The sequence below is a fragment of the Oncorhynchus tshawytscha genome, linkage group LG33 (assembly GCF_018296145.1).
Source record: "Oncorhynchus tshawytscha isolate Ot180627B linkage group LG33, Otsh_v2.0, whole genome shotgun sequence".
Taxonomy (NCBI): domain Eukaryota; kingdom Metazoa; phylum Chordata; class Actinopteri; order Salmoniformes; family Salmonidae; genus Oncorhynchus; species Oncorhynchus tshawytscha.
In genome coordinates, this window is record NC_056461.1 from 42,727,441 (window position 1) to 42,754,082 (window position 26,642).

The 26,642-nt window shown below is 42.8% G+C and overlaps 1 protein-coding gene across 1 annotated transcript in view; it reads right to left on the minus strand.

Annotated features, from left to right (window-relative positions):
• Positions 1 to 25,929, minus strand: part of LOC112247577 (short transient receptor potential channel 4-like) — a 125,374-nt gene extending 99,445 nt beyond the window's left edge. Inside the window, exons 1-3 of the mRNA XM_042311556.1 lie at positions 25,293 to 25,929; positions 12,010 to 12,239; positions 11,404 to 11,622 (exon numbers count right to left, since the gene is read on the minus strand). Coding sequence (XP_042167490.1) covers positions 11,404 to 11,622; positions 12,010 to 12,168 — 378 coding nt within the window. The 5' untranslated portion in view covers positions 12,169 to 12,239; positions 25,293 to 25,929. The remainder of the gene's footprint in view (positions 1 to 11,403; positions 11,623 to 12,009; positions 12,240 to 25,292) is intronic.
• Positions 25,930 to 26,642: the final 713 nt, after the last annotated feature.

Genomic DNA, 26,642 nt, shown 5'->3' on the forward strand with positions numbered 1-26,642 from the left:
CAATGGACTGGGAGACTGGGAGTCAGGATTTTTTATTTTTTATTTCACCTTTATTTAACCAGGTTCTCATTTCTCATTTGCAACTGCGACCTGGCCAAGATAAAGCATAGCAGTGTGAACAGACAACACAGAGTTACACATGGAGTAAACAATTAACAAGTCAATAACACAGTAGAAAAAAAGAGTCTATATACGTACATTGTGTGCAAAAGGCATGAGGAGGTAGGCAAATAATTACAATTTTGCAGATTAACACTGGAGTGATAAATTATCAGATGGTCATGTACAGGTAGAGATATTGGTCTGCAAAAGAGCAGAAAAGTAAATAAATATAAACAGTATGGGGATGAGGTAGGTAAAATTGGGTGGGCTATTTACCGATCGACTATGTACAGCTGCAGCGATCGTTTAGCTGCTCAGATAGCAGATGTTTAAAGTTGGTGAGGGAGATAAAAGTCTCCAACTTCAGCGATTTTTGCAATTCGTTCCAGTCACAGGCAGCAGAGAACTGGAACGAAAGGCGGCCAAATGAGGTGTTGGCTTTAGGGATGATCAGTGAGATACACCTGCTGGAGCGTGTGCTACGGGTTGCCATCGTGACCAGTGAACTGAGATAAGGCGGAGCTTTACCTAGCATGGACAAGGGAAAGATTAACAGAGCACAGAGAGATCCTTGATGAAAACCTGCTCCAGAGCACTGGAAGGCGAAGATTCAGATCCCTCAGGACCTTAGACTGGGGTGAAGATTCAACTTCCAAAAGGACAATGACCATAAGCACACAGCCAAGACAACGTAGGAGTGGCTTCGGATCAAGTCTCTGAATGTCCCTGAGTGGACCAGTCAGAGCCCAGACTTGAACTTGATCGAACATCTTTGGAAAGACCTGAGAATCGCTGTAAAGCAACTCTCCCCATCCAACCTGACAGAACCTGAGAGAATCTGTAGAGAAGAATGGGAGAAACTCCCTAAATACAGGTGCGCCAAGCTTTTAGCGTCATTACCCAAGAAGACTGGAGGCTGTAATCGCTGCAAAACGTGCTTCATCAAAGTACTGAGGGTCTGAATACTTATGTAAATGTAATATTTCAGTTTTTATTTTTTTATTTAATATTTCTAAAAAACTGTTTTTGCTTTGTCATTATGGGCTGTGTGTGTAGATTGATGAGGGGAAAAAAACAATTTCATACATTTTAGAATGAGGATGTAATGTAACAACATGTGGAAAGAGTCAAGGGCTATGAATATTTCCTGAATGCAATGTATGTGTCTCTAATATGGTCATACATTGGGCAGGAGGTTAGGAAGTGCAGATCAGTTTCCACCTCATTTTGTGGGCAGTGTGCACATAGCCTGTCTTCTCTTGAGAGCCATGTCTGCATACAGCGGCCTTTCTCAATAGCAAGGCTATGCTCACTGAGTCTGTACATATTCAAAGCTTTCCTTAATTTTGGGTCAGCCACAGTGGTCAGTTATTCCACCATTGTGTATTCTCTGTTTAGGACCAGACAGCATTGTTTTTTAGTTGATTCTTTCCAGTGTGTCAAATAGTTATCTTTTTGCTTTCTCATAATTTGGTTGGGAAATGGGTTCTATAGCTGATTAATTTAATTTTAGCCAGATCCTAATTGGGATGTCGAGTTTTATGTTCCTTTTGATGGCATAGAAGGCCCTTTCTTGCCTTGTCTCAAATTTAGAAACGCAAAACACTTTACATTAAAACAATAAGAAAATACCATAGAAAGTAAAACAAACAATTATTAAAATCCCATTTCTCTTACATTTTCTGTGAATTAAAATGGTGTCTGTTCCTCCTACCTGACAGGGCTGTCCCTCTTACCTGACAGGGCTGTCCCTCTTACTTGACAGGGCTGTTCCTCTTACCTGACAGGGCTGTTCCTCTTACCTGACAGGGCTGTTCCTCTTACCTGACAGGGCTGTCCCTCTTACCTGACAGGGCTGTTCCTCTTACCTGACAGGGCTGTCCCTCTTACCTGACAGGGCTGTCCCTCTTACCTGACAGGGCTTTGTCTATAAATGGAGAAAGTTCAGCACTGTTGCTACTCTCCCTAGGAGTGGCCATCCTGCAAAGGTGACTGCAAGAGCGCAGAATGCTCAATGAGGTTAAGAAGAATCCTAGAGTGTCAGCTAAAGACTTACAGAAATCTCTGGAACATGCTAACATCTCTGTTGATGAGTCTACGATACGTAAAACACTAAACAAGAATGGTGTTCATGGGAGGACACCATGGGAAAAAAAGAAGAAAAAAACATTGCTGGACTTCTGAAATCCGCAAAAGAGCACCTGGATGCTCGACAGCTCTTCTGGCAAGATATTCTATGGACAGATGAAACTACAATTGAGTTGTTTTGAAGGAACACACAACACTATGTGTGGAGAAAAGAAGTCACAGCACACCAACATCAAAATCAAAACCTGATGTTCGGTTCACACCAGACATCCCAAGAACATTGCTGAACTGAACCAGTTTTGTAAGGAATGGTCCAAAAATTATCCTGACCGTTGTGCAGGCTTGATTTGATTTGTGGTTATCCATACATCTCCATTTTGATAGATAACTCTTTGTGTTGTTGTTTGTTGAGTGTTTTCCAATTTTCCCAGAAGTGGCTAGATTCTATGTATTCTTCAATTACTTTCGGCTGATTTCTGACATGCTGTTCCTTATTTTTGCATAGTGTATTTCTGTGTTGTTTTAGTGATTCACCATAGTGAAGGTGTAGTCTCATGTTTTCTGGGTCTCTATGTGTTTGGTTGGACGGGTCTCTATGTGTTTGGTTGGACGGGTCTCTATGTGTTTGGTTGGACGGGTCTCTATGTGTTTGGTTGGACGGGTCTCTATGTGTTTGGTTGGACGGGTCTCTATGTGTTTTGGTTGGACGGGTCTCTATGTGTTTGGTTGGACGGGTCTCTATGTGTTTGGTTGGACGGGTCTCTAAGTGTTTTGGTTGGACGGGTCTCTATGTGTTTTGGTTGGACGGGTCTCTATGTGTTTGGTTGGACGGGTCTCTATGTGTTTGGTTGGACGGGTCTCTATGTGTTTGGTTGGACGGGTCTCTATGTGTTTGGTTGGACGGGTCTCTATGTGTTTGGTTGGACGGGTCTCTATGTGTTTGGTTGGACGGGTCTCTATGTGTTTGGTTGGACGGGTCTCTATGTGTTTGGTTGGACGGGTCTCTATGTGTTTGGTTGGACGGGTCTCTATGTGTTTGGTTGGACGGGTCTCTATGTGTTTGGTTGGACGGGTCTCTATGTGTTTGGTTGGACGGGTCTCTATGTGTTTGGTTGGACGGGTCTCTATGTGTCTGGTTGGACGGGTCTCTATGTGCCTGGTTGGACGGGTCTCTATGTGTTTGGTTGGACGGGTCTCTATGTGTTTGGTTGGACGGGTCTCTATTTGTTTGGTTGGACGGGTCTCTATGTGTTTGGTTGGACGGGTCTCTATGTGTTTGGTTGGACGGGTCTCTATGTGTTTGGTTGGACGGGTCTCTATGTGTTTGGTTGGACGGGTCTCTATGTGTTTGGTTGGACGGGTCTCTATGTGTTTGGTTGGACGGGTCTCTATGTGTTTGGTTGGACGGGTCTCTATGTGTTTGGTTGGACGGGTCTCTATGTGTTTGGTTGGACGGGTCTCTATGTGTTTGGTTGGACGGGTCTCTATGTGTTTGGTTGGACGGGTCTCTATGTGTTTGGTTGGACGGGTCTCTATGTGTTTGGTTGGACGGGTCTCTATGTGTTTGGTTGGACGGGTCTCTATGTGTTTGGTTGGACGGGTCTCTATGTGTTTGGTTGGACGGGTCTCTATGTGTTTGGTTGGACGGGTCTCTATGTGTCTGGTTGGACGGGTCTCTATGTGTCTGGTTGGACGGGTCTCTATGTGTTTGGTTGGACGGGTCTCTATGTGTTTGGTTGGACGGGTCTCTATGTGTTTGGTTGGACGGGTCTCTATGTGTTTGGTTGGACGGGTCTCTATGTGTTTGGTTGGACGGGTCTCTATGTGTTTGGTTGGACGGGTCTCTATGTGTTTGGTTGGACGGGTCTCTATGTGTTTGGTTGGACGGGTCTCTATGTGTTTGGTTGGACGGGTCTCTATGTGTTTGGTTGGACGGGTCTCTATGTGTTTGGTTGGACGGGTCTCTATGTGTTTGGTTGGACGGGTCTCTATGTGTTTGGTTGGACGGGTCTCTATGTGTTTGGTTGGACGGGTCTCTATGTGTTTGGTTGGACGGGTCTCTATGTGTTTGGTTGGACGGGTCTCTATGTGTTTGGTTGGACGGGTCTCTATGTGTTTGGTTGGACGGGTCTCTATGTGTTTGGTTGGACGGGTCTCTATGTGTTTTGGTTGGACGGGTCTCTATGTGTTTGGTTGGACGGGTCTCTATGTGTTTGGTTGGACGGGTCTCTATGTGTTTGGTTGGACGGGTCTCTATGTGTTTGGTTGGACGGGTCTCTATGTGTTTGGTTGGACGGGTCTCTATGTGTTTGGTTGGACGGGTCTCTATGTGTTTGGTTGGACGGGTCTCTATGTGTTTGGTTGGACGGGTTTCGCAGTTTCTTTTTGATGGTTTTGCATTCTTCATCAAACCATTTGTCATTGCTGTTAATGTTCTTAGGTTGTGTGCTTGACATTTTTTAGATTTGATAGTGAAGCTGAAAAGGTCAAATATACTGTTTAGGCATTCTACTGCCAAGTTTACACCAACACTTATCCAGTGGAACGTTTTGTTCAGGAAGTTGTCTAAAAGGGATTGAATCTGTTGTTGCCTAAATTTGCATTAATAGTATGCAGTTCCTTGGGATTTGATGCCTCACGATTAAATATTGCTCTGGTCCAGTAGACTGTGTTTTTGCTGTGATCTGATAGGGGTATCAGTGGACGGACTGAACGCTCTTAGAGACTCAGGATTGAGGTCCGTGATATAATAATTTAAAAGAACTACTGCCATGTGATGAGCTGTAGGTGTACCTACTGTAGAAGTCCCCTCGAAGCCTTCCATTGACTATGTTCATACCCAGCGTGCGAAGGAGCCGCAGGAGTTGTGACCCCTTTTTGTTGGTTGTTTTGTCGTAGTTTTGTCCAATGGGGGCATATTTGGGAGGGAATGCTGTCATCTCCAGGTAGGTGTTTGTCAACCTGTGTGTTCTGGCATGTAGGCCAGCACAGACTAGTACATGTCCCTGGGCCTGGAAAGGGTTGATGTCCCTCTCTAGGATGGAGAAGCTGTTATCATTAAAGTATGGGGATTCTAATGAGGGGATATAGGTAGCACACAGGAGGACATTTTCCTCAGTTAAGATAATTTCCTTTTGAATTTTTGCCAAATGTAAAATGTTCCTGTTTTGACTAATTTAATAGAGTGGGTTAGGTCTGATCTATACCAAATTAAAATACCCCCTGAGTTTCTACCCTATGTCACACCTGGTAGTTTGGTGGATGGGACTACCAGCTCTCTGTAACACTCACTCTCTCTCAATAGATAAGATGTACTTTCCTCTCTCTGCTGGTCTTTCTATCTAATCCCTCTCTCTCTCTCTCAATAGATGAGATGTATTTTCCTCTCCGACAACCTTTTAAAGTAATAGATGAACCACTCTATACAGTTCAGGGAAATTCAGAGGCACAGCAGCCTATTCTCTCTCTCTCGTTATGTAGCAAGGAGGTAAAGGAACAATCACTGTCTCACAAGTCAGCCGCTGGTGTATACTGTGGCCTATTAAAACCTCTTCAGGATTGGTGGGTCCCCTGCGGGACGTTTCAGCTAATGTAGGCTAATGCGATTAGAATGAGGTTGTCAGTAACAAGAAAATTTCCCAGGATGTCGACATATCTGATATGGGCAGAAAGCTTACATTCTTGTTAATCTAACTGCACTGTCCAATTTACAGTATCTATTACAGTGAAAGAATACCATGCTATTGTGTGAGGAGAGTGCATAGTTTTGAACGTGAACAGTTACTAATAAACAAATTAGGCACATTTGGACAGTCTTGTACAAGAAATTTGAACAGATATGCAATGGTTCATTGGATCAATCTGAAACTTTGCACATACACTGCTGCCATCTAGTGTCCAAAATCTAAATTGCAGCTGGGCTGGAATAATACATTATGGCCTTTGTCTTGCATTTCAAAGAAATGCAAAAGATAAATACAAAAAAACGGTTTGTTTCTTCTTTGTTTTATCTTTTACCAGATCTAATGTGTTATATTCTAGATTCCTTTCAGATTTGCATGTCCTTGCTTCAGAGCCTGAGCTTCAGCCAGTTAGATTTGGGTATGTCATTTCAGGCGAAAATTGAAAAAAAGATACTGTGAAGAGACGAAACCCTGAGGACAGTTTGGAGCAAATCACCTGGTCGGTTTTATCTCTCTGTCCATCTGAGTAAATCCAATAAGCAGTGTCTATCTCTCTCTTCTCTCTCTCCACTCACTCATTCACTCTCTCACACACACTCATTCACTCTCTCACACACACTCATTCACTCTCTCACACACACTTTTTAACCCTCTCTTTATTTCCCTTTTTCTCTGGATTTCACCCTGTCTTTCACTCTGGCTCTGTCATTTTCACTTAATCTCGGTCTCTACCCCTCCAAACTGAGATAACAACATGGGAACGAACAACCCCCCAAGGCCCTGGCTGACAAGCTGGCATAACAACATGGGAACAAAGAACCCCCGTGGCCCTGGCTGACAGCTGGCATAACAACATGGGAACAAACAACCCCGTGGCCCTGGCTGACAGCTGGCATAACAACATGGGAACAAAGAACCCCGTGGCCCTGGCTGACAGCTGGCATAACAACATGGGAACCAACAACCACCGTGGCCCTGGCTGACAGCTGGCATAACAACATGGGAACAAACAACCCCCAAGGTCCTGGCTGACAGCTGGCATAACAACATAGGAACCAACAACCCCCAAGGCCCTGGCTGACAGCTGGCATAACAACATGGGAACCAACAACCCCCAAGGCCCTGGCTGACGAGCTGGCATAACAACATAGGAACCAACAACCCCCAAGACCCTGGCTGACGAGATGGCATAACAACATAGGAACCAACAACCCCCAAAGCCCTGGCTGACAGCTGGCATAACAACATGGGAACCAACAACCCCCAAGGCCCTTGCTGACAGCTGAACTAACAACATGGGAACAAACAACCCCCAAGGTCCTGGCTGACAGCTGGCATAACAACATGGGAACCAACAACCCCCAAGGCCCTGGCTGACAGCTGGCATAACAACATGGGAACCAACAACCCCCAAGGCCCTGGCTGACAGCTGGCATAACAACATGGGAACCAACAACCCCCAAGGCCCAGGCTGACAGCTGGCATAACAACATGGGAACCAACAACCCCCAAGGCCCTGGCTGACAGCTGGCATAACAACATGGGAACCAAGAACCCCCAAGGCCCAGGCTGACAGCTGGCATAACAACATGGGAACCAACAACCCCCAAGGCCCAGGCTGACAGCTGGCATAACAACAGGGAACAAACAACCCCCAAGGCCCTGGCTGACAGCTGGCATAACAACATGGGAACCAACAACCCCCAAGGCCCAGGCTGACAGCTGGCATAACAACATGGGAACCAACAACCCCCAAGGCCCTGGCTGACAGCTGGCATAACAACATGGGAACCAACAACCCCCAAGGCCCTGGCTGACAGCTGAAGTAACAACATGGGAACCAACAACCCCCCAAGGCCCTGGCTGACATCTGGCATAACAACATGGGAACCAACAACCCCCCAAGGCCCTGGCTGACAGCTGGCATAACAACATGGGAACCAACAATCCCAGTGGCCTTGGCCGACAGCTGAAGTAACAACATCAGTGTGGATGAGGAGCAGTGATCTCAGCATTAACATATTGTATTATTGTGTGTGTGTGTGTCACAGTATTAGCATATTGTAGCAATTGTGATTGTGTTTGATTAATTAAAACCCACACAAACACTAGTGGTCCCTGAGCAGGTGCTGAGAGAGAGAGAAGGAGAGAGAGAGATGGAGACAGAGAGAGACAGATAGATGGAAACTGAGAGAGCAGGTTACAGAGAGAGCCAGGGGGAGAGAGTGGGAGAAAGAGCAAGCAAGAGAGCAAGCGAGGGTTACTGAGAGAGAGCAACATAGTCTTCTTCAAACAGTAATCAGTACCTTCATCTCCTGTTTCAAGTACACTACCTGGACAGGACGCTAGTCTATCGCAGGGCACTACCCCCAGTCTATCCCCTTAATGCTGAGTGCCAAGCAGAGACACATCGGGTCCCACTTTGACCGTCTCTGGTATGACTCTGCCAGGGATCAAAACTCCCAACCTTCCAATCTCAGGACACACACTAACCATAAGGCCATTGAGTTGGTTTCCCACAGCTCTAAGTACGGACTCCTAAACATTTCCCCTGTAAGTGATAGTGGCAGGTAGCCTTGAGGTTACTGGTTCGAATCCGTGAGCCGACGAGGTGAAAATCTGTTGCTGTGCCCTTGAGCATGGCTGATAACACCAATTGCTCAAGGAGCGCTGGATAATGGTGACCTTGGCTGTGACCCCACTCTCCAAGGGTGTCTCCGGGGGACCCACTGGGCACACACTGGTTGAATCAATGTTGTTTCCACGTCATTTCAAAGACAGTTCGCTGAACCAACGTGCAATTGGTGTTTGTTGCCAGTGGCGATTTGAGATATGCAAGAAAGACATGTCCATTTCACACTTGTACACGTGTGTAACAGGACTAGGGGCTGTTGCGGTGACCCCAGTAAAATTCCACGTGACTGTTGAGTCACGGCAATCTCCTCTTATGCACTCTGGACATGTGTTCATGGTACCCAACTCGCTAACAACATTTTTTATTATTTTTTATTTATTTTAAATTGGTCGCTAATTCCCTGGTATTCAGGGCTCTATTGTCCCTCCATCAGGTTCTAATGGCCTGGTACTCAGGGCTCTATTGTCCCTCCATCAGGTCCTAATGGCCTGGTACTCAGTGCTCTATTGTCCCTCCATCAGGTCCTAATAGCCTGGTACTCAGGGCTCTATTGTCCCTCCATCAGGTCCTAATAGCCTGGTACTCAGGGATCGATTGTCCCTCTAACCACTCTGATATCAATGCAAATGCGCTCTAAAAACTCATCAAACACTGATCATCAAAACAGTAACGTGCTTCTAAAACTCACCTCACTGTGATGATCAATTTGAAGAAAGAAGTTTAACAGCAGGTTGAAACTGAGTGTAAAACATGGTCGTTGTGGATGTTGTTTCAAAGCTTAAAACAATCAAATGGGACAGTGCTTTCTTTCTTTTTTATTTCTTTTTTATTTTAATTAACCTTTATTTAACTAGGCAAGTCAGTTAAGAACAAATTCTTATTCACAGTGACGGCCTAGGGTGATTAATTCAAAAATCCTCATATGCATACAGGAGCTCATGCATATGCATCGACCTACAGTATTTATGAGCCTAAGTCCTCCCCCCAGAACACAAAAAAACACAGAATTAAAATAATGATTGAGCCGTTACAAAATAAATAGCTTACCGTATATTACACATGGCAAAAAAAAAAAAAACTGATTTTAAAGATTTTGTACATAATTTATTTTGCCTTAAAGGCTACTCCAAAATTAAACAAATTATATTTAATATCACCTTTCAGTGTGGACTGTATTATTAGGCATACTGGATGGACTGTTTCTTTTTTACATTTTTACATTTATTTTACCAGGCAAGTCAGTTAAGAACAAATTCTTATTTTCAATGACGGCCTGGGAACAGTGGGTTAATGGCCTTGTTCAGGGGCAGAACAACAGATTTTGTACCTTGTCAGCTCGGGGATTTGAACTTACAACCTTTCAGTTACTAGTCCAATGCTCTAACCACTAGGCTACCCTGCCGCCCCGTTACCTTATGCTACGCTCCAGACGTTCTATCCATGAATCTGGGAGCGCTTGAGGACGTATAGGGTTAGCCGATGCTCTTGTTTCATTGATTGTGCAGGGCGACTTACGGAGTTAGCCTACAATTATAGTGACTTTGTATTTGATATTTCAATAGCCTAGTTATAGGGATTTTTAAAAATATTTTCAGAATTAATAAAGGACACGTTAATTCACTTTAGCTAAAGAATATTTCACCACCATGCGTTTCCATCTCCTCCTCGCTCGCCTTAATTTCTTTCTTGAACGCAGAGAGACGGGGCGAGTTTAATGAAATATGTTTGAATGTGAAAACACACAGATTTTTTTTTTTTTATAATTCTTGACGGTTTCATTTTATAAACGGGCCATTCATAATCGATTTGACATTTTATACTACATTATATTGAGAATAGTCTGATAGGTGAACATTTGATCAGTTGATGAGAGAACAGCTGTGTAAAGCCTGAGATAAGGAACAGAGCGCGATATTTTTGGGCGACTTTCTTAGATCATCAATCGCCTATAGTCCCGTCATGCAGCCCATTTATGTTTTGATTTCTAATACATTCTAAGGTTTGTATCATTCACAAGTAAAGATGCCTAAAAACTCCAAAATCTAGCACATAAAGTAGGACCTATTTCAAATGATCACTTTTATGCTCAACATAGTCACTTCATATGCAACATAGTCACTTCGTTGCTCCTGAAAGGGAAAAATGTTCCTTTTTATTTTATTCAGCTAAGATCAATTATATTCTTCTTACTATAAAATCATATACTACAAAATAAGTATGGGACTCAGACACATTGTCTGCTGAATGAACAAGCCTAGAGTCTATGGCATGGAGCCTAGCCAGATAACATACAGTAGGACAACTGATGTTCTGTTCTTCTGAAATACATTTTCTTCATATCACAATGTTTATTTAGACCTTGACTAAAATAAATAATATACTTTTTTTTTTAAATGTAGATGTTCCAAAGGCGCGTATTAGCATCTCCATGACTCCATGCTGGTATCCACGGAGGAATGGAGTTGCTAAACGTGTTTATATGTTAATTAACGTTCAATTACCATGAGTCTTTTGCGTGACAATAACCAGCTGACAAAATGACCGCCACAGCCCTAAACAGGACAAGTTTAAAAGGCCCAACAATGTATTGCTACTATCACCCCGCCCGCCCCCCCCCTGACCCCTCCAGCCCCCATTGCCCCCCTGACCCCCGCCCCCTGCCCCCGCCAGCCCCACCCCATACCCGCCCCCTTCTGACCCCCCCCCCTGACCCCCCCCCTGCCCCCGCCCGCCCCACCCCCTGCCCCCCCCACCCCCATGCCCCCGCCCGCCCCACCCCTGCCCCCCGCCCCACCCCTGCCCCCGCCCCCCCACTCCTGCCCCCTGCCCCCCCCATACCCGCCCCCTTCTGCCCCACCCCTGCCCCCTGCCCCACCCCTGCCCGCCTCCTCTTACCTGCATGCCTCCGCTGGATTTCTTGTGGTTGAGAAGCAGTTCCACGGCCCCCACCACCTCTTTGCGGATGGCGTGCAGCAGTGCATCTCCGACATACACATTAAAGCTCAGCAGTAGTTCTATGATCTCCAGGTTCTCATTCTCGATGGCGATCAGCAGAGCTGTGCGGCCTAACGGGTCTATACAGTTAATGTTAATCTTGAAGTAGATCTCGGCCTCCTGTGGGGAAGGGACAACGATAGGATAACTCAGGGATGGTGTAACAATAATTGGGAAGGGATGATAATGGAAATTCCATATCACAATAATTATCGTGGTAAGTTGGATAACCGACAGTGAAGGTAAACTTATTTGAACTCTCTTTTGAAGAAGTTATTTCTTTTCATTAATTGAAGGTGCTGACCATCAATTCACCGAAAACTTCAAGCACACACACGCACGCACGCACGCACGCACGCACGCACGCACGCACGCACGCACACACACACACACACACACACACACACACACACACACACACACACACACACACACACACACACACACACACACACACACACACACACACACACACACACACACACACACCTGTCCGTCCGTCCCTACCTCCAGAGCCTGTTTGACGCTGCCGTAGTCTCCCTTCTCCACGGTTCCCAGATAGGCCTTCTCCAGGGAAGACAGCTCCGACTCAGACCGGACGATCCGCAGAGGGATACGGTCCCGGTACGAAGAGCTGTCTGTCCGCCGGTAGTACAGCTGAGACATCTCACCTCACCTCAACTCAGCTTTTACGGCAGGTGCTGTTGTGGGTCCTGCTGTAGCTAGGGCATCACAGACTGTAGCGGGACAGAGAAGGTGTGAGAGGGGCAATGAGAGAAGCCTAAAAGATGCTGGGTGAGAAATACATTGAGAGAAGGGTTAGGGTTGATATAATCATGTATGACTTTATTCGTTGTGTATATTGTTTTGTATATTGATGGTTGACACAACCAAAACAAAAGGAGCAATAAAGAGAGAGAACGAGAGAAATAGAGAGAGAGGTAGAGATAGAGAGAGAGAGGGAGTGTGAGAGAGAGAGAGACAATGTCCTGCGCAAATTTCAAATTGGCTTCTTACCAAAATACCATTTGACAGACCACGTATATACACTGAACACCCTTATTGAGAGACAGACAAACAAACAAAGCAAAACAAAAGCAAAGTCTTCTCATGATTGTTGATATCAAAAAGAATTTCACTCAATTTGGAATCAGGGTCTGCTGATCAAATTGATGGAAAGCGGTAATGGAAGAAAAACACATGGTAATATAAAATTAATGTACACAAACAACAAGTGTGCAGTTAAAATTGACATTAAACACACATTTCTTTCCTCTGGGCTGTGGGGTGAGACAGGGATGCATCTTGATACCCACCCTCTTCAACATGTATATCACCATACTAGAATCTGAAGTCAAATGTCTACTTGTTGCTGATGATCTGGTGCTGAAGCACCAGACCTACTGATACCATAGACCTACTGATACCTACTGATACCATAGACCTACTGATACCATAGACCTACTGATACCATAGACCTACTGGACCTACTGATACCATAGACCTACTGATACCTACTGATACCATAGACCTACTGATACCATAGACCTACTGATACCTACTGATACCATAGACCTACTGGACCTACTGATACCATAGACCTACTGATACCTACTGATACCATAGACCTACTGATACCTACTGATACCTACTGATACCATAGACCTACTGATACCTACTGATACCATAGACCTACTGATACCTACTGATACCATAGACCTACTGATACCATAGACCTACTGGACCAACTGATAGCATAGACCTACTGATACCATAGACCTACTGATACCATAGACCTATTGATACCATAGACCTACTGATACCTACTGATACCATTGACCTACTGATACCTACTGATACCATAGACCTACTGGACCTACTGATACCATAGACCTACTGATACCTACTGATACCATAGACCTACTGATACCTACTGATACCATAGACCTACTGATACCATAGACCTACTGGACCAACTGATAGCATAGACCTACTGATACCATAGACCTACTGATACCTACTGATACCATTGACCTACTGATACCTACTGATACCATAGACCTACTGGACCTACTGATACCATAGACCTATTGATACCATAGACCTACTGGTACCTACTGATACCATAGACCGACTGATACCATAGACCTACTGGACCAACTGATAGCATAGACCTACTGATACCATAGACCTACTGATACCATAGACCTATTGATACCATAGACCTACTGGACCTACTGATCCCATAGACTGACTGTAACGATTTTCCTCCTCTTCTGACGAGGAGTATGAAGGATTGTACCAATGCGCAGCATGGTAAGTGTTCATGTTATTTATTAGGAACAGAAACAAAAACAAAATAACAAAGAGAGTGAAACGAAAATGAAACAGTCCTGTAAAGGTGCAGCAACACAAAACAGAAAACATAGAACACAAAACACAGAATGCCCACCCCAACTCACGCCCTGACCAAACCAAAATAGAGACATAAAAAAGGAACTAAGGTCAGGACGTGACATTCAGTCCCCAACCAAGGAGGGCCTACAGCAGCACCTAGATCTTCTACACAGATTCTGTCAACTTAGGCCCTGACAGTGAGTCTCAGTAAGACAATAATAATGGTTGTTACGGATACAGGTATCCTGTGTCTGTGTGTGTGTATCCTGTGTACTTTTCTCTCCTTCTCCCCTCACAGGTGAAAATCATCACTCCCCAATCAGACAACAATGAATCATCAATCAGAAGACACACCTCCTCCTATTTCCTACCCTATCACAGTTCCTTCCCCATGGTTTAAAAACCCCATCATTTGTTTGCTCTAGAGCTCAATCTCTCTGTAAATGCCATGTATGTAGATCTCTGTGTTTCACTCTCTCTTTGTGTCTTAACCTCGCTTTTGTTTGAGCACCTCCATAGCACTTTGTCATCACCTGTGTGTATTGTTTTTGGTTATGGTGTTTGTTTGTTGCTGGTGGGAAAAGGGGGAAACCAAGACAAGTCGCCCATAGGCATACACTACCCGTAGGTGAACTTTGTTAAATACACTAGTTAGAACTGGGCGGACCACCCACTGTATTTTTGGTTAGTTAGTTAGCTGTTGTTAAAGTAGGCTAGTCTAGCTTAGGGGTGTTTTTGTATATTTATTGTTTCTTTCCATGGGTCCAGCTCAGCCCCTTTTCCTGCCCCCATTACCGTGTGTTTAGAAATAAACCTGGAGTTTGACGGTAGATTTCTGTTGTCGTGGTTATTTCGTTCACACTTTTACTTTGTCACAATAATAATTTGCATGAGATATGTTACGTGTCTCATTACCATCCCCCTAGACTGTCGGGCCAAAAGGGATTCGTAACAATGGTGTTCCAAAAAGGTCCAGTCTCCAGCACAAAAAATAAAAATTGCCTTTGAGCACAGAAGTAATTATACCTACCTCGGCCTAAACATCAACATCACAGGTCACTTCCACAAGGCTGTGAATGAGCTAAGAGGCAAGGCAAGAAGGGCCTTGTACACCATCAAAAGGTACATTCAAATCGACATCCCAATAAGGAACTTCATGAAAAATACTTCAATCAGTTCTAGAATTCATTTCCATCTGTGATTGTGAGGTCACCAATGAAGAATCCACAAAAAAATGGGACAAACACCCAATTGAGACTCACAAACACAAACAGACTCCACATAGCCACAGGCCAGCAACACAATTAGACACAACCAAATTCTGAGAAAGCAAAAAAGAAAACTTTTGACACACTAGAAAGAATCAACCAAAAACAGAGCAAATTGGAATGCTATCTGTCCCTAAACACAGCGGCAAAATACCTGACCACCGTGACTGACCCAAAACTAAGAAAATCCTTGACTATGTACAGACTCAATGAGCATTGCCTTGCTATTGAGAGAGGTCGCCATAGGCAGACATGACTCTCAAGAGAAGACAGGCTATGTGCCCACTTTCCAATAAAATGAGGTGTCAACTGAGCTGCACTTCCTAACCTCCTGCCAACTGTATGAACACAGAGATATATACTGTATATATTTCCCACTGATCATACGGACCCACAAAGAATTTGAAAATAAATTAAACATTGATAAACTCATAGCTGTTAGGTGAAATACCGCAATGTGCAATCACAGAATTAATATTTGTGGCCCGTGGTCATGAGGAAAGAGTAACCAGTGGAGGACAAACATTGAAAACACCACCAATATTTATCTTTATTTATCTTCCCAACTATTCGTACCTCAACTATTTGCACATTGCTAAAACACTATACATTTCTGATAATATAACACTTAAAATGTCTTATCTTTTTAAAACCGTGTGAGTGCAATGTTTACTGTTACTTTCTAATCATTTTTTGTTGATGTTGTTAAATAATTTCTCAATTATGTTTATTTTGTTATTTCACTTGTGTTTCACATCTAAACATGTTTTCCATGCCAATAAAGCCCCTTTGAAATGAATTGAATGGAGAGATAGGAGGAGAGAGAGGTGTTGACATATTTGCATAACAAAGGAGATGCTGGAATTCATAATGAATGGTCACATCTCTTATTGTACAGTTCTGAAATGATTGGACAGGTATATTATGCAATTGGTCAAGCCTACTCTCAGAAGGACTATAGGAGGCCTTTTCACCACACTGCCTGTTACATAGCTCTACCATGGCATCGAGGTAGCAGAATTGTTAGAGTTCTTTGGAATTGGTTTTCCCAGTAGCCTATGAAACCAAAGATCACAACTAAGAAGACCAGAGCTTAAAATTAACTTTTATGTTTGGTAAAAAGTTAAAAGCACCACAAAAAGAGATTGATTCAGATATATTCTATAAGTGGCCGAATGTGAATCTTACTTTTGAATCACATTCTCCAGGAGAACCTACACAGGACTAGGAGCCATTTTAATTGCTCCCAGTGCCATCTGATAAAATAGACCTACTGGACCTACTGATCCCATAGACCTACTGATACCATAGCCTAATGGATCTACTTATACCAAAGACCTACTGATAGCATAGACCTACTGATACCATAGACCTACTGATACCGTATAACTACTGATACCATAGACCTATTGATACCATGGATCTACTGGACCTACTGATCCCATAGACCTACTGATCACATAGACCTACTGATACCTACTGATACCATAGACATATCTATACCATAGATCTACTGGACCTACTGATCCCATAGACCTACTGATACTTACTGATACCATAGACCTAAAGTACATACTGATAACATATATCTATTGATACCATAGACCTACTGGACCTACTGATCCCATAGACCTACTGGACCTACTGATACCATAGACCTACTGTACGTATTGGTACCATAGACCTACTGATGCCATAGACCTATTGTACATACTGATACCATAGATCTATTGATACCATAGACCTACTGATACCATAGACCTACTGGGCCTACTGATACCATAGACCTACTGGACCTACCAATACCATAGACCTACTGATACCGTATAACTACTGATACCATAGACCTACTGATACCATAGACCTACTGATACCATATAACTACTGATACCATATAACTACTGATACCATAGACCTACTGATACCATAGATCTACTGATACCATATAACTACTGATACCATATAACTACTGATACCATAGACATACGGTACCTACTGATACCATAGACTTACCAATACCATAGAACTACTGGACATACTGATACCATAGACCTACTGGACCTACTGGACCTACTGATCCCATAGATCTATTTATACAATAGACCTACTGGACCTACTGATACCATGGACCTACTGTACATATTGATACCATAGACCTACTGATACCATAGAACCTACTGATGCCATAGACCTACTGTACATACGGTTACTATAGATCTATTGATACCATAGACCTACTGATACCATAGACCTACTGGGCCTATTGATACCATAGATCTACTGATACCATATACCTACTGGACCTACTGATCCCATAGACATACTGATACCATGAACCTACTGATACCATAGACCTACTGGACCTACTGATACCATAGACCTACTGATATCTACTGATACCATAGACCTACTGATACCATAGACCTACTGAATCTACTGATGCCATAGACATACTGTACCTACTGATCCCATAGACATTCTGATACCATGAACCTTCTGATACCATAGACCTACCGGAACTTCTGATACCATAGACCTACTGTACATACTGATACCATAGACCTACTGGACCTACTGATAACATAGACCTATTGGATCTACTGATACCATAGACCTACTGTTCCTACTGATGCCATAGACATACTGATACCATAGACCTACTAGACCTACTAATCCCATAGACCTACTGATACCATAGATCTACTGATACCATACACCTACTGTACCTACTGATGCCATAGACCTACTTATACCATAGACCTACTGATACCATAGACCTACTGTACATCCTGATACCATAGACCTACTGGACCTACTGATACCATGGATCTTCTGATACCACAGACCTACTGGAAATACTGATACCATAGATCTACTGATACCATAGAACTACTGATACCATAGACCTACTGCACCTACTGATCCCATAGACCTATTCATACCATGGTCCTACTGATACCATAGACCTACTGATACCATAGACCTACTGCACCTACTGATACAGTAGACCTACTGGACCTGCTGATACCATAGACCTACTGATACCATAGACCTACTGTACATACTGATACCATAGACCTTCTGGACCTACTGATACAATGGACCTACTGATACAGTAGACCTACTGGACCTACTGATACCATATACCTACTGATACCATAGACCTACTGTACATACTGATGAAATAGACCTACTGGACCTACCGATACCATGGACCTACTGATACAGTAGACCTACTGGACCTACTGATACCATAGACCTACTGATACAATAGACCTACTGTTACCATAGACCTACTGGACCTACTGATATCATAGACCTACTGATACCATGGACCTGCAGATATCATAGACCTACTGACACTACAAACCTACGGTACCTACTGACACCATGGAACTACTGATCTCATATACGTACTGGACCTACTGATATCATAGACCTACTGATACCATAGACCTACTGATACCATAGACCTACTGATGTCATAGAACTACTGGACCTACTGATACCATAGACCTACTGGAACTACTGATACCATAGACCCACTGATACCATAGACCTACTGGACCTACTGATACCATAGACCTACTGATATCATAGACCTACTGGACCTACTGATACCATAGACCTAGTGATACCATGGACCTACTGGACCTACTGATACCATAGACCTACTGATATCATAGACCTACTGGACCTACTGATACCATAGACCTACTGATTCCATAGACCTACTGACACCATGGATCTACTGTTATCATAGACCTACTGATTCCTTAGACCTACCGATTTCATAGACCTACTGATACCATAGACCTACTGATATCATAGACCTACTGGACCTACTGATACCATAGACCTACTGATATCATAGACCTACTGGACCTACTGATACCATAGACCTACTGATACCATGGACCTACTGGACCTACTGATACCATAGACCTACTGATATCATAGACCTACTGATACCATGGACCTACTGGACCTACTGATATCATAGACTTACCGATACCATAGACCTACTGGACATAATGATACCATAGACCTACTGATTCCATAGACCTACTGACACCATGGATCTACTGTTATCATAGACCTACTGATTCCTTAGACCTACCGATTTCATAGACCTACTGATTCCATAGACCTACTGATATCAAAGACCTACTGATTCCATAGACCTACCGATACCATGGACCTACTGATACAGTAGACCTACTGGACCTACTGATACCATAGACCTACTGATACAATAGACCTACTGTTACCATAGACCTACTGGACCTACTGATATCATAGACCTACTGATACCATGGACCTGCAGATATCATAGACCTACTGACACTACAAACCTACGGTACCTACTGACACCATGGAACTACTGATCTCATATACGTACTGGACCTACTGATATCATAGACCTACTGATACCATAGACCTACTGATACCATAGATACCATAGACCTACTGATGTCATAGAACTACTGGACCTACTGATACCATAGACCTACTGGACCTACTGATACCATAGACCTACTGATATCATAGACCTACTGGACCTACTGATACCATAGACCTAGTGATACCATGGACCTACTGGACCTACTGATACCATAGACCTACTGATATCATAGACCTACTGGACCTACTGATATCATAGACTTACCGATACCATAGACCTACTGGACATAATGATACCATAGACCTACTGATTCCATAGACCTACTGACACCATGGATCTACTGTTATCATAGACCTACTGATTCCTTAGACCTACCGATTTCATAGACCTACTGATACCATAGACCTACTGATATCATAGACCTACTGGACCTACTGATACCATAGACCTACTGATATCATAGACCTACTGGACCTACTGATACCATAGACCTACTGATACCATGGACCTACTGGACCTACTGATACCATAGACCTACTGATATCATAGACCTACTGATACCATGGACCTACTGGACCTACTGATATCATAGACTTACCGATACCATAGACCTACTGGACATAATGATACCATAGACCTACTGATTCCATAGACCTACTGACACCATGGATCTACTGTTATCATAGACCTACTGATTCCTTAGACCTACCGATTTCATAGACCTACTGATTCCATAGACCTACTGATATCAAAGACCTACTGATTCCATAGACCTACTGATATCAAAGACCTACTGATACCATGGACATATTGATACTGGTCAAGTTACAAAGGTGGGAGCTGGTTAGCTAGTTAGGTAACATGACTGGACAATGTTGTTTGTTTTCAAATAAATAGCAAGCGGGTGTGAATAGTATGAAAGACAACCCTCTATATGGTTTAATCTTATAAAATATGACCTGCAAAAACGCAATAGAAGGTATAAAATCTAGTTTTTGTTATACTGTTTTAGTCATAACCTTTTAACAGCTGGGTCTAGAGACAAGAGGTTTGATCTAGAGACAAGAGGTTTGGTCTAGAGACAAGAGGTTTGATCTAGAGACAAGAGGTTTGATCTAGAGACAAGAGGTTTGGTCTAGAGACAAGAGGTTTGATCTAGAGACAAGAGGTTTGATCTAGAGACAAGAGGTTTGGTCTAGAGACAAGAGGTTTGATCTAGAGACAAGAGGTTTGATCTAGAGACAAGAGGTTTGATCTAGAGACAAGAGGTTTGGTCTAGAGACAAAGGTTTGATCTAGAGACAAGACGTTTGATCTAGAGACAAGAGGTTTGGTCTAGAGACAAGACGTTTAGTCTAGAGACAATAGGTTTAATCTAGAGACAAGAGGTTTGATCTAGAGACAAAAGGTTTGATCTAGAGACAAGACGTTTGGTCTAGAGACAAGAGGTTTAGTCTAGAGACAAGAGGTTTGATCTAGAGACAAAAGGTTTGATCTAGAGACAAGAGGTTTGATCTAGAGACAAGAGGTTTGATCTAGAGACAAGAGGTTTGATCTAGAGACAAGACGTTTGGTCTAGAGACAAGAGGTTTAGTCTAGAGACAAGAGGTTTGATCTAGAGACAAAAGGTTTGATCTAGAGACAAGAGGTTTGATCTAGAGACAAGAGGTTTGGTCTAGAGACAAGAGGTTTGATCTAGAGACAAGAGGTTTGATCTAGAGACAAGAGGTTTGGTCTAGAGACAAGAGGTTTGGTCTAGAGACAAGAGGTTTGATCTAGAGACAAGAGGTTTGATCTAGAGACAAGAGGTTTGGTCTAGAGACAAGAGGTTTGATCTAGAGACAAGAGGTTTGATCTAGAGACAAGAGGTTTGATCTAGAGACAAGAGATTTGGTCTAGAGACAAGAGGTTTGATCTAGAGACAAGAGGTTTAATCTAGAGACAAGGGCTTTGGTCTATTTTATAAGGGCTTTTATATATTTAAAAAGTGGCCTCCTACAGTACATGTAATTCGATAGTATAGGAATATGACCACAAGCTATAGACTCATCTACCCCCTTAAAACATACAACCCTAAGCATTAACACATCAATCACTATGTAGATTATGACCACCAGCTATAGACTCATCTACCCCCTTAAAACATACAACCCTAAGCAATAACACATCAATCACTATGTAGATTATGACCACCAGCTATAGACTCATCTACCTAAAGAGCTAACGATGTAAACCTTTCCTACAAGTATTATTATATTTATTGATTGATTGACTATGGCTTTTCCAAATTGCCCAATGTTTCATTGTCAATTAGGATTCCAAGAAAACTTCACAACAGCTGTGGTGATTATTTCTTTATTCTCAAATGAGGAGAGACAAATGTATCACACAAGTCAGAGTTATACTTAATTAAAAAAATCTTTAATAAGGGAGAAGGTCACTACATGCACACCGAGTGAATGGAGCGAGAGCTCTGCAGTAATGAGGCTGGTCAGCTCGACACTCTTGACTCTTGATATTTTATAGCAAAGATACACCCCTTAGTCTACATGACAAACAACAGATGTGTGGAATGGGTCACAAGGTGAGACTTGACATATGAGAAAGGAGTATCCCAAGCCAGATAGCGTTTGCTACGAAGATTGTTCTTATTGTACAGAAACAAGAGTTTGGCCCCTTAGACAAGGCTCTTATCTTATCTCCACACATTCTATGGCATAAATCAATTGCCCGCTCCAGATACCCCTATCTCAAGTAAAACCCATGTAATTGACAACACACCTAGACTAGCTGCAGGGAACTGGAGTAGAAACCATCCCTTTGCAAAACCACGGCCTTAGTAGAACAGAGAGGTTTTACTCTTTGTTTAAGTATATACAGTATAATTGTTAACTATTAACATTAAACAAATCAGGTAAATAGGTGATTTTTCTCTCCCACAACAGCAGGCCTGTTTTTTGTTGTTATTTAACCTTCATTTTTACCAGGCAGATAGATTAAGAGGAAATTCCTATTGAAGATGACAACGTTCACGTGTTGCCTACGCTACTGTTTTCCTTCGTAACAACGCTGAGGGGAATTTAGGACCTTTTTAACTTGGTGACATAGTTAGATGCATTAGCTTAATGCTCTACATAGGTTACTGGGGAGAATTCAGCAGTGATGTAGCGACTGCGGAGACTAACAGCCAGAACAGGATTTGAACCAGCAACTCAGCCTTTAAATGGTACAATTACTTGTTCCAATGAGGTTCAGACCTCCCCACACAGTACCACGATTACACCTGTTGAAAGGAGCACACAGGTGGGCTAGAAACCCACTTTTTTTTGGTTGGAGTGCCAGGTGACTCGGGCTATATAGCTTCCGATTCCAAAGTTATTGGACATTTAAATAAGAATATAATTAGCATGTAGCAAATTTGCCCACTTTGGGGATTAGCCTAATTGTGTTTGTATCTAACTTTCAACGTCTTGAAACGTATAAATATGTTGATTTGTTTCAAAGAGTTGATTAGCCCAATAATGAACTAAAGGAACCCAACATTACTCCTTATAGTCCAAGGACCTTTGCAACCACAGATGGCCACCAGATAATCGCCAGCTGATCGCTCATTAATTAAACCATCAATAGGTGCTAAAATCACCTACACAGCTGATCTCCATTGCATCCATCAGCCGCAACCAACTCGCCGCTCAGTAAAGCCTCCCCAGTCGAAACAGCTATTATGAAAACATTTACTGATGTTTTTGTTCGTTTTGATGTTCGGCAGGGTTTTTTTTCTCTGTTTGCTGTTCGAGCGCACATTGTTTCTTGAGGCAAGACGAAGATCAGTAGCCGACGTCTACACCCCTTCATTAACAGGCAGAGCTTAAACGGATACTTTCAGATTTTGGCAACGAGGCTCTTTATCTACTTCCTCAGAATCAGATGAACTATTGGATACTATTTGTATGTATTTGTGTCCATTATATGAAGGAAGTTGGAGATAGGTTTGCGAGCCAATACTAACTAGCATAGATACCCATAGACTTCCATTCATTGCTCCAAAGCTAGTTAGCATCCCAGCTAGCGCAGTGGATCTGGGCCGATTCCGGCTGAGAGTCGGGTCACTCGGCTGAGAGTTAGACTTGGCCGACCTCATATGGCCCAAGTCTGGGCCCTTCGGCGGTATTACTTATGGATAGGATGTGGGGATTGAGCTCGGGACGATTCTCGTGTGAGTTATCTGGCCCAAATGTATTACTTGGGGCTCAGGCCGATTGGGGCGACTCTCTGGCAGATGATTACACAGGCTGCTTTATATAATTAACATTTAATTATTTATTTTTCCATATTTTCTAATTATTTGTGATAAAAAACATACATTTAAGATTTAAATGAAGTTCTTTAAGAATCCTGCGTAGTATTTTAGTGTTTCTCATACTTTGTGCAAGGCAAAAGATGAACATTAAAAACTTGGAAAAACTCCACAAATGGAACCTCCCCAGTGGCGCAGCAGTCTAAGACACTGCGTTGCAGTGCAAACTGAGCTGCTCCAGATGCTGGTTCGAGACCTGTGCCGGCTGCGACCTGGAGATCCATGAGGCAACACACAATTGTCCGAGTTTGGGGAGGGTTTGGCCTGCCAGGATGCCCTTGTCCCATTGGCTGTAGTGACTCCTGTGGCGGGCCAGGCGCTGACACTGTCATCATGTGTATGGTGTTTTCATCTGACACAAAATGGTGTTCTTGTGGATGGTATAATTTGTATGCATTTAATATTTAAAATGACTAAATCAGGTAATTTTGTATACGTTTATTTAAATTTGGAATCAGGCCCCTTCTGAGGGTATTCTGGTAAGATGCCGGTCAAAGTCGGTAGATGGAAACCGCCAGATGTTTCTGGGCAGTCATTCATTTTGATTCCTGGCCAAATCCGACACCCGATTCCGGGCCGATTTAATCCGTTCCCGCACATTGGAAGAGGGCTGCTTCAGGGCCGATTCCTCTTTGCTAGCTGGGATTGGCTCGAGGAAATACATTTAACTTCCATCATACTGGACAGAGACATACAAATGGTATCCACAAGTTTACCTAACTCTGGGGAAGTGGATAACGGGCCTCATTGTCAAAATCATGAAGTATCCCTTTAACTAGATGCTCTGTTTAGAGGGGAATTGGCTCTAAACAGACAAATACTCCATTTGAACGTGAATCGATGCTCAGTTGTGTGGTATGGTACAAAAAACATGAAGTTCTCTACTTTCATATCAAATCAAAATCATTTCACAAACGCACAATATACACTTACGATTCACTGTTTTAACACAGTTGCAGCCGATAGTATTATTCAGTGACAACACGTTTTATAGGGTCCGTCTTCCGTGCACATACAGGTGTTCAGAGACTCAGATACTCAGATCAGCACAGGTAGTCGACTTTCCGTAAACAAGCGCTGTTACACGGAGATATGGCTGTGGGGAACCCTAACTCTAAAAATGAGTTCATACGGAGCCAGAAGTGGGTGAAGCTAACTGCTGAAAACTCTAGGGATGCCGCCTAGGGTTTTTCCAGAGCTACCCTAGTCCGAGACAAATCGGCACGCACCAGTGCGCAGTGCACTCAATTTTATTAACTCAATCACCAGTTCCTTCTTTACCGATCTGAACCCACAAATAGCCTAGAAAACATTATTTTTAGACTGTGTATGATGACTCAAAGTAAATACAACATATAACTCACATTTCGCCGTGGATGTTTAGGGATATATCAATTGATCCCACATAGAAAGATGCCTCTTCTCTCCAGGCTATTCCGCGTTTAGGGGATGCAACAACTGGTTTTCAAAACAAAACAAAAAAAATAACTATGTTTGTATTCCGTATTTAGGTACTAAACGAATAACCTAGAACAATCCGTGTTCTATAAGAGGACTTCACATCGTCGAATCCTTGATGATAAATGCATATGTTTTTATCTTCAGAGTAGCTTATATCCTACTTTATTCCATTATTCCGTGTGAGTGGAGGACATCCATTAACAGAGCACAGTTGTTTTTCTTCATAATCTCTTCTCTTTTTCCGTTAGAAAGAGATAGAAATGGTGCAGCCTATAGCGCAGAAAACTGGGGCAGACAGGATGGAAAGCGTGCGCAGCGCGCATAGAAAGACGATGAAGTGAACTCCGTCAATCTTGCAGGACATGTAACCTACTTCTTTACGATTACAACTGTTTGCAAATATCCTCTGGTTATATTCTCTTGTCCTCGATTTCTGTCTGTTCATCCAGCCGCTCCTTTACACCTGTTGTTGGGAGGAGGCGAACCGAACCGAAGCGCTGCGGGTATAAGCTAATAACGCGAGGTCTCAGAGACCCTGGATTCCACTCTGCCTGTGGGTGCGCGCTGGTGCGCTCGGTGCAAACTACGAAGACGTTGTGCGCATACACACACGCACGCCATTACACACGGACGTTTAGCTTTAATTCAATAACACGTATTGTAACGTCACCGAAGATTTTATGAAAACAACAGGAAAGCTCATTAGGATTTGAAGAACATACCATTCAAGTATTTTAAGTCAAATAATAGTTTCAGAATATTACTATTTGAGGCAACATTGAATCGAATATTATGATTGTGTGCTTGTCATGGATCATTTTGTATTCTATTGTGTGGAATAAATCCCGTGTTGTTGATAGAGAACTAATGAGGCTTTTCTCAATTTTAATGTCTAACATGTGCACTTCACCTTTTTAGTCTAATTAGAATTCTAGTACAGGTCATTAGAACTATATTACAGGTCATTAGAACTATATTACAGGTCATTAGAACTATATTACAGGTCATTAGAACTATATTACAGGTCATTAGAACTATATTACAGGTCATTAGAACTATATTACAGGTCATTAGAACTATATTACAGGTCATTAGAACTATATTACAGGTCATTAGAACTATATTACAGGTCATTAGAACTATATTACAGGTCATTAGAACTATATTACAGGTCATTACACCGCTATTACAGGTAATTAGAACTATATTACAGGTCATTAGAACTATATTACAGGTCATTAGAACTATATTAC